The following is a 13,910-nucleotide window of genomic DNA, read 5'->3' as shown; positions in this document are numbered from 1 at the left end:
GAATGGCGTCAAGCTCTGGGTCTAGATTCTAAAATCAAACTAAAAAGATTGTAGTTGTGAGAATCTTTCGAAAAAAGGCTACAAAACAAAAAAGTTGGCCTTTTTGGAGAGATTAGCTTTTAAGTTAAACAGCCTAATAAGCCACCCTAAACAAGACCTTAGTGTAGTTAATTGGAAGGTTCTCGCGTAGGTGATATTAGGGCCTATTTGGTTACGACACATCGAATATTTGGACACATGTATGAAATGCTAAATGTATACTATTTACGAAACTAAAAACATGGCTAGAGAGTAATTTGCGAGATGAATCTTTTGAGCCTAATTAGTCCATGATTAGATACTAATTACCAAATAAAATAAAATGCTACAGTATCTATTAAACTTTAACAACTCCAACCAAACACCCCTTTAGAACAACTCCAAGAGAGTTGATAAAAATGGATGGCTAAATTCAAGATTTAGCCAACCTCTAAAATAGAAAATCATGTAAAAAAACAAAAAACTCCAACAGTCTAATCGTATGGCTAGCGGGACATGCAAACTATATTTACCATGCGAGAACTCCGGAATAGATGACTTGCTATTTTAGCAAACCAAATACAATAGTTGTTGGACTCTCTTTTCTCTCCCCAAATAGCCAAATATAGAATACATAACATGGATAACTTTTCTCTTGGAGTTGCTCTTAGTCTTTTATATGGGTCAACGCAGGTAGATACTTTGCCAAATAAGTCAGACTGGAATCGGTCAATGCTGGCCATCAAGGTGATTCTAGATGAAAAGGAATGAGCATCTTGTGCTGAAATTGTGGTGGCAAATGGCACGAGTTGCGGTGATGCTCGTTAGATCGAGCACTTCCTTTTGGATCCGTATAGAAGGATGTGAAAAGATATGGGTGGTGCTGTGGAACCTGTTCTGTCAACACGTACATTCTGGCGACTGGTCAGTGCATTTTTGGAGACGTTAAAGATGTGAAAAGATTTGTAGAGTTCGAAGGTATGGTGCTACTGTTGTGTTCACTTAAGGTCTTGTTTAGATCCAAATTTCAGACGTCGGTGTTCACGCTTCACGGTGAAGCCGTACATGGGATTCAAGGGATCTACGATAATGCAAGCAAAATGTGAATACTTTCTCCTTATATTGAAAATAAACCTTATTTGAATTAATAAAATCTAAAATTTAGATAGACCACCTGTATAAAGTTTAGAATACTTCCATAATATATAATTCCTCTATTTGAATAATACATTTCTAAAAATGTTAATAGTCAAAGTGATATCTTCATAGATTTTGTGTAAACTTACTCTCTTTCTTCTTTTTTCAAAATGAAGTAATGTTCACATGCATGCACACGTACTCACATCTACTTCCATGATACCCATGCATCAAATTCAGGACTCAATGCTAGCACTCAGAACAAAGGATTATACTAATTTAGGACAAAGCTCTAAGTGCCGCAGACCTCTAAGTATGTGTTCCTCAATGCCAAAGTGCTCCAAAAGGCTTACAACAAAGTGTATGCAAGCTACAGTCATATAGGTAGGAAGTGTTCAAAGAAGGGAAAGTTAATTGTTGGGAAGTTGATTTGAAGTCAATCATCTAACCTTGTGAGAAAGAAGGCTTGGCTCCCCTTATAAGTCGTGTGGGCTAGGTTACATATACATGCAGAGAGTACACGAAGGAGAGGGGTTCTCCCCTTATTTTGGTTTTATCAATAATTTAATTTTTAAAATTTTACAAGTTCATACACCATCATTTACAACATGAAATTTGTTTAGTAAGTTATGTTACCTATGAAATACATATTGAAAGTGCATTTAACTGAACTCTAGATGTTTCTACCATATTTTAAAAAAACTTAATCAATGTTAGAAAAGTTTAACTTATTACAAAGTCAAGCTAAACTATAGTTTGGAACAAATGCAGTAGTTGCGGTTTAGATGAGCTTTTCCACGATTCTTTGACCTTTGGGTTGCAATTTGTTGGGGATGGTATTTGTCAAAAGATTTTTTTTGCAGTTATGATGTTCGGAATTTTGTTATCAATAATTTGTCACTCTGCAAAGTCTGAAGGCGGATGAAAGCGAAATACAATTTTCTCCACGCAGCCCCCTTAAGATCTCGGAAATAGCGAAACCGGGGCGCTCCGTCGAGGCCTTTAAATGCCGGCACAGATGTTGGCCGGAGCAGGACGCCACGAGGCGAACAACCAACTGCTTCCTTCCCTTCCGCGCCGCCGCCTACAACGACCATCTTCACGTGACCTATCTCTCTCCGCCTGAAGTGTTCACGGCTCCATCCTCTCGAGAGTCTAGGCCCATCTCCCGAAGCCGCTAGCGCAGACAACGACCCTACCTATGGATACGAAGAAGAAGTCGGCCCCCGCCGCCGCCGGAGCCGCGGCGCCGCCGCCGGCTAGCGGGTACTTCAGCACCGTCTTCTCCGCGTCGCCTGCGGTATGTACGGGCCGTCTCTTCACGCCATCGTTCTGGTGGATTCTTGGAGTCCTAGGATTTTTTTTTTCATAATTAGTGAATTGGTGCGATTTGCTGATGGGTCCGTTACTATGTTGCGATTTGTGGAGAGAGCTCAACGGTTTCTCAATTTATTTTAACTATATATATGATGAGGGGTAATTTTGATAATAGAGGAGCTATAGGATTCTGCATAATCTATTTTGGATATGACGTTGACATTGTGACTTTGTTTTGCATTCAAGGGGAGCGCAAATGACGCAAAGCAGTCGGACTTGTACACGATGCTGAACAAGCAGAGCTCCAGAGGACAGAATGGCAGTAGCATTACAGGTAGGTAGTTCTTGGTAACCCTGTGAGTTTGATATTTTCTCTTCGAATTTAGGTTCCGTTCATAACCAAAGCGATACTTAAGACCTTTTTTTTTACCATCTTAGTTTAGAGTTAATCTGGAGCATTATTGATGTAATAACTATGGAAGTTTAAATTCGTGCTCAGATGGCAAATCCCATGGCCGCCCTACTTACAAGGATGGAAAACAGTCTTATCCAAATGAGTCATCAGAATCCCCTTACTTTGGCTCATCCGTGCATTACGGTGGTCGGGAGTTCTACAGCAGCACTTTACAGAAGCAACCAGCCAACGAGCCACATACAAACGTACGTAGAACTTTTTTATATATAAGTATACAGATCATTTGGAGCAGTTAAGTCTAATGTTTATTTTGAATTTTAAATCCAGTACAAGGAGGACAACCCGGATGGCTCTGCTACTAGAGGTGATTGGTGGCAAGGTATATCATTGCATTAATTTGTGTATTACCTTGAATATACATGGATGCGCACGTACACTGACATGCTAGACTGCACTTTCAGGTTCGCTGTATTACTGAACAATCTGCTGAGAACTCTCCTTTCTGTGATCAAGGTATACCATATATAGGACACCTCACAGTTTCTATTTTTTGCTTTTCATTAGTTGTGGTGTTTGTTATGCTTGCATCACCGGTGCTACTCACTTTGTTGGTGCCCCCATTTTGAGTCATGTCTTGCTGTCAACAACGTTGTACAGTTGTATTTAGGTGGTTAGCAGCAGCACTTAACTCGATCTTACATCTTAATGAGCCTAGACTATATACTTGGACTTCAGCAGTTGTTCGAATTTTTTTTATAGCAAATGGTAGTTTGATTGTCTTCATACAAGGAACCTAATTGTGAGATGTGATGTATAAGCTAAAGCCTTATCAATTTTTCTGTCTCCAGGGGTACTGCCCTTGATCATCTATGCAGCTTAGGTATCCTATTCCAATCTTAGGAAGTTCAAAACATATATTCCTTTTTTTCGTTTCAAGAAAACATATCTTTCTTTTATATTTTGTGTCATTATCCCAGCTCCATTCTGAAAAAATAATCACAAAAGTCTGTACAAGACTTACTTGCTAGTTGAATCTGAAACGGATTGCATGGTAGTGGAGGTTGACAACGATGGCTGTAAACTATCAACTTTTTATGAAGTGTAAGCTTTAATTAACTAGTAGAAAGTTTATCTTAGCAGCTTAGAACAGGTTACGTCACCATCAGTCTTTACCTCCTAGCCTAATATGTACCATCTCGTACAGCCCACTAGCTTTTTGGAAGCAAACATATTTTTTTGTACTTTGTGATGATTGAAGTGAACGGCAGAGCTTGGTGGATTAGTTGTTCTAAATCTCAATTCATGGCAAGGGGTATTGCATCCGTTGCAAGTGTTAGCTTATAATTAAGTTGTTGGTAAGTGTTACTTGTTAAGAAAAAAACAGTAGCAGAGTATAGTTTCAATCTTTCTTCAACCACTTTAGTGGTGTTGATCCTAGAAGGATTATTGTAGTGTATGTAAAGAGTGCATACATTACCTAGAAGGTATATATGGCACTAAGGGTAACGGTGACACATAGAAGTAGAACTTACCATGACAGCTTGCACTTTCTTGAATCCTAGCATCCCGCAACCCCTGTTACAGCAATGCTTTCTCAATGGCCACATCATTTTATTCACATCCTATTCTCCTTTTGCTTTTCAGGAATAAAAGGAGTAGAGCTGAGCTTGCTTTGTTGTAGTGTTGGGACTGTTGATGCGAGCCGTCAGGCATGGATCGAAAGTAATAGTTGTAATTGTTGAAAGTTGGCGTCGGGACTACATCCATCCGGTCGGTGGAGGCAGTATTTAGATGCATCATCACACCTGGACAGATGTGGACGTAGGCTGTGTCCTTTTGTATTCATGTTTCCCCCTGTGTTCTCGTGGTTTAGTTGCAGTTCTGAACTTACTAATGGGCTAGTAGGTCAGCCTGTGGTAGTTTTATAAAACCAGTTGCCAAAGAGTCGCAGACTCGTAGGATCACCTGCAGGCTACATGTACCATGTGCATCCTTTGCCGCTATCGTTCGGAAAGATTTGGAGTGTGCATACTATGTTTCTACTATTCTTATTTGTACCCGTGCACTCACAAAGCTAAGCAATCTACAGGTGGTGTATTTGCCTTGTGGGTTACAAAGCTAAGCAAAAAAAGAACTAACGTGAAAACAGGATGGAAATACAAAAGACGCTTGAAATTCCAAGCTGCTGACATTGCGCTGGTCCTCCACCTTCTGGGGGGAGGCTTGAGTCTCCTCCCCTTGTTCTACCGAGGAGGGCGGCACACCTAGAAGACCTTCGGTGTTAAGGACGCCTGCGTTTCATACCATATTGTCGCGTCCTATAAAATCTAAATCAAATCAGTTGAAATTGGTAGAGTTAATATCTGCTAGGCATGATAATAGATTACACAATGAGACTAGAAATGTTAACCTTAATTAGACTCTAGTGAAGTACTCCTCCATGCCCATAAAGAAAATCGTTATGCACAAGGTTTGGATCAAACATTGAGAATATAAATCATGAATAACTTTTAAGTTGTTAAGTTTGAAAATGTAAAACCATATGAATATATTTGTTTTGAAAAACACTTTCATAAAACTATACGTATACCACTTTTTGATAAATATTTTTATAAAAACAAGGAGTCAAAGTTCGGTTTTGGAGACCGTGTTGTTGCCCTAGACGACTTTCTTTATGGGTACTCCCTCTATATCAAGCATGCGGTGCGAGGTGGAGTTGGTGTGTGGTGGCGGTTAGCGGCGTGTGGTGTTACGATGCGATTAAATTAAAGTGACATCTCACGCGGTGGCCTATTGACACGGTGAGGGAAATCAAGAGATACAGAGGAGGTATGAAGGGAGTACTTGTCAAGCGGCATGTGGCGTGAGGTTGACGACGCGAGGGCTAGGGAAGTGAAGAGATACAGAGGGAGGTGTGTGGTGTTACGATGCGATTAAATTAAAGGGACATCAAACGCGGTGGCCTATTAACACAGCGAGGGAAGTGAAGAGATACAGATGGAGTATGAAGGGAGTACTTGTCAAGCTGCATGTGGCGTGAGGTTGACGATGCGAGGGCTAGGGAAGTGAAGAGATACAAAGGGAGTATGAAGGGAGTACTTGTCTTCCAATGTTAATATCAGAGGGCGAGGGAAGTGAGGATACAGAGGGAGTATGAAGGGAGTACTTGTCTTCCAATGTCAATATCAGAGGGCGAGGGAAGTGAAGAGATACGGAGGGAGTATGAAGGGAGTACTTGTATGGAGGGAGTATGAAGGGAGTACTTGTCTTCCAATGTTAATATCAGAGGGCGAGGGAAGTGAAGTGAGGATACGAAGGGAGTATGAAGGGAGTACTTGTCTTCCAATGTCAATATCAGAGGGTGAGGGAAGTGAAGAGATACAGAGGGAGTATGAAGGGAGTATTTGTCGAGCGGCATGCGACGTGAAGTTGATGACATGATTAAATTAAAGGGACATCACACGTGGTGGCCTATTAACACGACGAGGGAAGTGTTGAGATATGGAGGGAGTACTTCTCTTCCAATGTTAATGTCGGAGGGCGAGGGAAGTGAAGAGATATGGAGGGAGTACTTGTCTTCCAATGTTAATGTCGGAGGCTAGGGACATCACACGCGGTGGCCTATTAACGCGACGCGGCAAGGGAAGTGAAGAGATACACAGGGAGTATCACACACGATGGCCTATTAATGCGGCGAGAAATGGAGGAAGTACTTGTCTTCGAAGAGATGGGGAGAGTATCACACGCGGTGGCCTATTAACGCGGCGAGGGAAGTGAAGAGATACAGAGGGAGTATCACACATGATGGCCTATTAACGCGGCGAGAAATGGAGGGAGTACTTGTCTTCAAAGAGATGGGGGAGAGTATCACACGCGGTGGCCTATTAACGTGGCGAGGGAAGTAAAAAGATACAGAGGGAGTATCACACACGATGGCCTATTAACGCGGCGAGAAATGGAGGGAGTACTTGTCTTCGAAGAGATGGGGAGAGTATCACACGCAGTGGTCTATTAACGCGGCGAGGGAAGTGAAGAGATACGGAGAGTATGAAGGGAGTACTTGTCTTCCAAAGTTAACGTCAATGACTTTTTTTTGGTTAAGATCGGTCCTTCCCCAGAACAACTTCTAATAACGATACGGGGGGAGTACTTGTCTTCCTCATTGAGGAGTTTGGCGAGGGAAATGAAGAGATCGATCGCGGACTATTAATATGCGGCGCGGGAGCCGAAGCGCGAGGAGTAGCGTCGTCCAAAGTTAACGTCGGAGGCTAAAACGACTCCAAATTTAACGTCAGTGGCTAGAACGACTTCTTTTGGTTCAGGTCGGTCCTTCCCCAGAATGACTTCTAATAACGAGACAGAGAGAGTGTGAAGGGAGTACTTGTCTTCCTCATTGAGGAGTCTTCATCGGAACTTGTGGGAATTATCAAACCTACTATTTTTGCATTTTCTCTTTTTGGGTGCATTTGCCCCCCCCCCCCCTCCAACCACCACACAAACAAACACAACAACGAAGCTTGGTTTCATGTTTTCTCGTAGATCACTTCACTAAATGCATCATGAACAACAACATAGCTTCGCCCCTACTTGTAGACTGTTTGTAGAGAGCTTTAGTCGTATATTAGATGCTTAGCCTGTTAATATAGGTGATCCTGTCTTTATTCGATGTTATATTGTTATCCTATTGATATTGTTCATCGAAATGATATCAAGATGGAGGATGAATTGAAAAAGGTCTATTAACGCTATGAGCAGTGCAAAATATAGAATAGAGGCAAAGCGAACCCTTTGTTAGAAAACGAAAATATCAATCTCATCCTTGAATCGTATTGAGTAGTAAGTAATACTAGGAGGATTCCCCGCGCGTTGCCGCGGGTATGAAGGAGGAATATAATAAATATATAACTCTTTTATTAGCATAATCATTGAAAATTGTATCCATAGTGGATGATGTGTCTCGCTGATGTGGATGTCATAATTCTTGTGCTAGTTAACTTTAATGCAAATGATAGTAGATTGCTGATGTGGACACCTTGCATGTCAGGAGAAATTGATAGAGGCAAATGATAGTGGACTGCTGAGGTGAACGTTTTGCAATTTAAGAGAAAATAGATAGTGGGGTTGATAATAGACTACTGAGGTGGACGCATTGCATGTCAAGAGATAGTGGAGTTTTGCTTTATAAGAGTTATAGATTACTACGCTAGTTTCGTCATTTTTGGTTAGTTATACTCATTATAAAAAAATACATCAACAAAAATATCGTTTATTTTCTGTACTTTCATATAAGCTAATGTGGAACCGGCAGAATTAATTCGACACAATTGTTCTGGTAAGCGAACACTATTTGAACGGTGAATAAACAATATTAGAACATTATAAATCAATATTACCTAAAAGTTAATAAACAATATTTGGCAAGTGACTGAACAGTATCGTAGCCGTGATTGAGCCGCCCGATCAAGATCCAATGGCTGAGGAATACCCGCTGATGTGGCTAAATTTCATGCGAACGACACTAGTGCACCTTAAATTCTAGGCGAGACCGCGAAGGTTCTGCGAATGTTTCACACGCGCGGCATACTTCAAGAGATCAAGAGGCCGGCTGTGACGTTCATTATGTATTGGGTTTCGTTAAGACCATATGAAGGTTTTATGAACGAATTTCTAATGCATTTATATTTTAGAAATAGTGTATAAAAGTTTTATCTTTATAAAATTCTTTACTTCTATAAAATTTTTATCATCTTTATCTTTATTAATAATATCTATAAGTGGCAACGTATCATATGCAACCTAGCTTCGTGTGCAACCTATGCAACCACCAATTAAAGCCACAGGATCTAGATCTAACGTCTGAGTTTTTTTTCACTTAAACCCCTCTACCTGTGGGTTTAAATCTAACCCGTGTGTATCCAGAAGGGAGGGTTTAAGTGAAAAAAACCTCAGACGTTGGATCTAGATCCTGTGGTCTTAATTGGTGGTTGCATAGGTTGCATACGAAGCTGGGTTGCACAGGATATGTTCCCTATCTATAAAACTCTGATAAAACATCGATGAGACTAGCGAGTCAAAATCGGGCTTGATTGTCTCTTCGTGGACATCCCGATAAAAAAATCGGGCACGATTACTGTCTTGCGACGGCGCGGTGCTTTGATCCGATGAACATCTGATCTGATAGAAGGCAACGGATCTAGTGCAAACTCATCTCCCGTGCAAACTATGCAAACTCTAATATGGACCGCAGAATGTTGATCCAAGGGGCGCGGAGAGATCGGGTAATTTTGCACTTAACCGCCCGCTCTTAATCACACTTTTACAAATCCCTCCTTCCACCTCTCTCATGCGCCTCCTTGGATCAACATCCTGCGGTCCAGATTAGAGTTTGCACAGTTTGCACGGAAGATGAGTTTGCACTAGATCCGTTGCCCTAACTCCCTTAACATACCAAGTCCTACATGACACCGCGCCAAACATTACAACCGGAGGAGGGCTGACAACCAGAGAAACCGCCCTCGGATGCTACAGTAAACACTCCTACACGCCACAACGTATCTGGCACGCACAGACGAGCGAGCGAGCTACGTATACACTACACATAGAGGCCTCCACAGGCGACCTCGATCTGAACCCATGGGTCTTCACATCTCTGCTGTGACAGCCGTCGGGACATCGAACACGGCGCTGCCGACCACAATTCCCTTGACGACCTCCGCCACGCCAGCGCGGTCAGCCACGGACCTCGCCGTTGTCCTCTTAGTAGCTCCGGCGGGCCCCTTGACGTGGTGCGACCGGCGGTCGACCAGCAGGGCCCTCCCGATCTTGGACGGGCTCGACAGCTGCGCCGGCGAGAAGCTCGGCGTGGTGTACGCCGTCGCGTACGGCGTGCCCGAGGCGGGCACCACCGTGGCCGCCTGCTTGCTGCTGCTGCTGCTGCTGCTGTTGATCTTGCAGACGATCTTCGCGTCCACGCCGGCGGACGGAATGCTGTCTGACTGCTTGCTCAGCTCGTCGACGCTGAGCAGGTCGTCGATCCGTGCGATGATGTTGGACGCCAGGCTCTCCAGCACCCTCGAGTAGCTCTCCAGGATCGATTTCCCCACGTCCTGATAACCATGAGGAAAAAGAAGATGTTCAGACCGCCATTCGCTGAGCTATCATTACCGCCAGCAAATCATTCTGAAAGACGCGACGAACCTTGTTGTACTGAATCTTGCTCATGTCCAAGCTGGTCTGAGTGAGCCCGGGGAACCGCTGCTTCAGCGAAATCAGCAACCCCTCGGCGCGCTCGGCGAGCAGGTCTCGCTTCTCCGTGTCCATGATCATGTCCTTCACGATGCCCCAGGACGACTTGGCGCCCGCACGGCTCGCCGGCTTCGCGGCGGCGCCGTGGCCGCCGCCGCCGCCCCTCCGGCGCCACACGTAGACGGAGGCCTCGACGCGGTTGGCGATCTCCAGCGCCTGGTACTCCGACGACAGGTCGAGGCAGTCGAGGAGGCAGTCCGGGGAGAAGTGGTCCGAGGTGATGTACCGGTATATGACGTCGCCCAGCGTCGCGCGCCCGTTCTGTCACGTCCAAACATTGATCAAACAAAGTGTACCGTGTCAGCTTCAAGGTATACCGGCACAGAGTGTTCGAACGATGTATGGACAGAATGTCCAGACATCGTCGTGTCATGGTCCGTGAGTTCTGCACGACCTTTGGCAGCGAGTCGAGGTAGGAGTCCGGCACGTCCATCTCGGCCAGGGCGTTGCTGTTGATGGCCATGGCGGCCTTCAGGATCTGGTTGGCGCAGTCGCGCCGGTGCTCGACCTGCCTCCGCGTGGCCTCGCAGAGGCCGCCGTGGGGCACGCGGGGCACCGGGAGCCACCACTTGTCGTCGCGGCGGTGGAACGTTCTCCGGTAGGACGCGGAACCGTCGCAGTCCGGCGCGCAGATGCCCTGGTCCACGTACCAGAATTCGGCATCTCTGAATCCTTCCAGGATTTCCTGGAAGCAGAGGATTGTCACTTGTCAGTAAGTTGGAAAATGTTCGTTTGTTCAGAAGAATTGTGAATAGAAAATAGGCATGTGATGCTAAACTCACGAGGAGCATGTTGTCTAGCTTCCGAAGTGCCGGCAGGTTGATGTACAGATCAGACCGTGGCCTGCTTGTCATGATCTGAAAAATTGCAATCGACAATTATTAATCAGTTTACACTGCTCGCATCGACATTGTTGCCATAATGATTCTTGAAATATAGAACTACACATTGCAACATTATAGCAATCTGGAATGAGGATTAGTCTAGACTGTTTGAAACTCTGTACTGTATTTTAGAGGTTTATTAGTAGCAAAGATGAAAACGGTACGGATATTTTTCGACCGTATTTGACACCGAATTCGTTTAAAAGGATTTAGATCTGTCCGTATTCGAGTCCGAATGTTCAACATCCGATACCGTATCCGTATCCGAATACTTAAATCGTATATTTATGATGTCCACATCTAATCCTATCTTATCCGACATAGTTGACATTATCCGTATTCGAATTCGAATTCGACCAAAAATATAAAAACAAATATGATATTGGTGATATCCGATCCGTTTTCATCCCTAAGTAGTATGGAAGTATAAATGAACTACAATCACAAAAATTACTCTGGTGGTTCCCATAATCTAGAGTGTTTAGATCACCTTTATCTGCTCATTATAATTTAGTTGGTATCCAAACATCCCCTAAACAGGAAATTGGTATACAGATGGATGAACAGGATTAGCATCATTCTGAACAGTTTTTTTTTCTTTTCTTTTATAATGCATCTCGTGGTTACTACTTAGCAGATACAGGCACAGCTAGGAATGAACACGGCATTTGAATTGGCAAGTTTGATGAAACATGCACAAGTGACCACCAAAACGGGCATCACATTAATGTGATCTTTACTCTATTCTTGGTTGTTGATTGATAAGAGAGCTATTTACTTTCTTTGGACCTCAGACATCACGCGCTTAACTGTCCCTTTTTAATACACTAGATTAGGTATCAAACGGCTAAGTACGTATTTAATGGCTCCTTGCCGCGATCCAGCACCATGAAGATTCAAATCACCAAAGATTTTGCGCTTAATCACACATGGCTAGGACGCCAGACGCTGCAATTGCTCATTAGAAACCTTCACAGGTACACTACTAGATTTATATCAATGTTTCTTTAGATGAACTTGTTCCTGAAATCATGCGTCCTACAAAACGATGTATACCTAAGATTTTACTGCAGAAACATGCTGGGAAATGATGATCAATTCTACACAAATTTTTACTTTTTTAGGTAAAGACACAATTTTAGTGCGTTAGTTGTTATTGTCACTTAATTACCTCAAGCCTTGTACCATCCGGGAACGTCTGCCACGTGGGCACGAGCTCGACGATGTGGTCGCTGACGCAGAGCAGCCAGTCCATCTCCCGCCGCCACATGGCCTTCTTCTCCGGCAGCAGCGGCTCCAGCCTCCAGAGCTGGCCGAATATCGTCGCTGCAAACACACGGTGCGCCGCAACGGCATCAAGAGCAAGTCGAAACTCCATTGCAAATTTGCAATTGTCGTACAAGAAAGCATAAAGCAATGCAATGCAACCGGGCTAACCTAACCAATCAATGCAATTGTGCAAAGCTAACCAACAAGTTGTTTTGGTCACGTCGTACCGCACAGGTTGGTGATGGCGTTGGAGATGGCGAGCGCGGTGCAGACGCCCTTGCCGCTCCCGGACATGTCCTCGCCGAGAAGAAGCTTCGAGAACCTCTCCTTCATCATCTCCATCTCTGGCAGGCAATTTCGCACAAGCACGACGGTGAGATCGACCGACAGACCGCTGTTAGTCCAGATTGGAGATTGCATTCGCGTTGCACTACGTACCTGAGGCTCTCGGCGGCTTTTTCTCATTGCCGCCGTCGTCAGCCCCGCCCGCGCCCGCGACCGCGACGTCGGCCGACACTACCGACACGCAGGTCTTGATGGCCACCTTCTGCTGCCACTCGTCGGGCGGGGAGTAAGTGTAGGAGACGGTGGAGGAGGCGGCCTCGGAGCTGGCGCTGGAGCTGCTCCCGCGTCGCCCCTCTTCGTCGGCCGAGTCCGCCGTCAGCGCCTCGCTCGCCGCCCTCTCCTCCTCCTCCTCCTCGCCTGCGCCCGTGCTACCTCTCGCCATCGACCACGTCCGCTTCCGCTACCTCTCGCGTCGTTTATTTCCCGGGAGCCAGCACGAGGGCGGAGGCTCAGGCTCCGACTAGACACGCAGGCAGGCCGTCTTCGCCGGCGACGACTACGCTCGTGGCGTGCGGCGAGAGGGCAGGCTGGATGCTCGTGGGGTGGGGGTGGGATGCGATGAAAGAGACGGTGTGTGCGAGTGTGTGTGTGTGAGAGAGAGAGAGGAGAGTAATAAAGGCTTAAAAGAAGCGAAAGGCAGGAGGGAGGAGGAGTGACCGTTGGGTTTTGAGTTGTCTTGGTGGGCTTCATCTTCCCGTCCGCCCGCGCCCGCGCCCGCGCCCGCCAGCTTCTCCCCCACCACCACCAGGCCACCACCACCACCACCGTCTTTGGTAGAGGGAGGGGGAGGGGACAGCACAGGACCGCAGGGGGGGGTGCGCCTGAGGGTTGCAGGTTTTGGTCGGCGCCGGCGTGGCAGCTACGGCGGGACCGTCTGGTGCGTCGTCTCTACGTATGGATCGACGATCCATCGGACTGGCTATATATTTCGTTCTCTCTCCTCTCTCAACGTACACTGTACGTGTTGCCGTTGCACGCTGTCTTTGCAGGTGGCCGGCCATGTGGAGGGGAGGATGGGTTGCTGTGTCTGCAAGCCACGGGAAATTCCGAGGAGGCAAAAGGACCGTTCGGTGATTCCTCGTTACTATACAGTAGTCCTGGATTTGTTTAATGGCCGTTCAACGTGATCGATCGATCAAACGGTCAATTCGAGCAGTAAATAATTTGGATATGATATTCGGCGGTGACGACGTGCCCGCAACGGATTGCACCTCGCTGGT

General features: G+C 45.4%; 2 protein-coding genes across 2 annotated transcripts; one reads left to right on the top strand and one right to left on the bottom strand.

Moving 5' to 3' along the window:
* On the top strand, nt 2,149-4,938 carry LOC8072533. Its single transcript, XM_002441158.2, has 6 exons — nt 2,149-2,455; nt 2,719-2,806; nt 2,972-3,132; nt 3,215-3,266; nt 3,349-3,400; nt 4,532-4,938. Exons 1-5 carry the CDS (start codon nt 2,357-2,359, stop codon nt 3,363-3,365), a joined length of 417 nt encoding a protein of 138 aa, XP_002441203.1. The 5' UTR covers nt 2,149-2,356; the 3' UTR covers nt 3,366-3,400; nt 4,532-4,938.
* On the bottom strand, nt 9,281-13,532 carry LOC8072532 (rop guanine nucleotide exchange factor 7). The gene is made up of 7 exons (XM_002439860.2): nt 12,784-13,532; nt 12,573-12,689; nt 12,248-12,402; nt 10,975-11,049; nt 10,587-10,877; nt 10,085-10,453; nt 9,281-9,993 (listed from the first exon to the last, which is right to left on the bottom strand). Exons 1-7 carry the CDS (start codon nt 13,070-13,072, stop codon nt 9,529-9,531), a joined length of 1,761 nt encoding a protein of 586 aa, XP_002439905.1. The 5' UTR covers nt 13,073-13,532; the 3' UTR covers nt 9,281-9,528.

The sequence above is a fragment of the Sorghum bicolor genome, chromosome 9, assembly GCF_000003195.3.
Source record: "Sorghum bicolor cultivar BTx623 chromosome 9, Sorghum_bicolor_NCBIv3, whole genome shotgun sequence".
In the NCBI taxonomy this organism is placed as follows: Eukaryota; Viridiplantae; Streptophyta; class Magnoliopsida; order Poales; family Poaceae; genus Sorghum; species Sorghum bicolor.
This window is presented reverse-complemented; position numbering and strand designations above follow the sequence as displayed.

What these genes read in the sequence shown, in the direction of transcription:
- LOC8072532 (XM_002439860.2), bottom strand. Translation starts at nt 13,072, where the DNA reads ATGGCGAGAGGTAGCACGGGCGCAGGCGAGGAGGAGGAGGAGGAGAGG. An exon ending in ACCTCGACTCGCTGCCAAAG is followed by an intron (nt 10,454 to 10,586) that starts GTCGTGCAGAAC and finishes TGGACGTGACAG; the next exon opens with AACGGGCGCGCGACGCTGGG. An exon ending in GCAAGATTCAGTACAACAAG is followed by an intron (nt 9,994 to 10,084) that starts GTTCGTCGCGTC and finishes CATGGTTATCAG; the next exon opens with GACGTGGGGAAATCGATCCT.
- LOC8072533 (XM_002441158.2), top strand. Translation starts at nt 2,357, where the DNA reads ATGGATACGAAGAAGAAGTCGGCCCCCGCCGCCGCCGGAGCCGCGGCG. An exon ending in GAATGGCAGTAGCATTACAG is followed by an intron (nt 2,807 to 2,971) that starts GTAGGTAGTTCT and finishes ATTCGTGCTCAG; the next exon opens with ATGGCAAATCCCATGGCCGC. An exon ending in CCAACGAGCCACATACAAAC is followed by an intron (nt 3,133 to 3,214) that starts GTACGTAGAACT and finishes TTTTAAATCCAG; the next exon opens with TACAAGGAGGACAACCCGGA.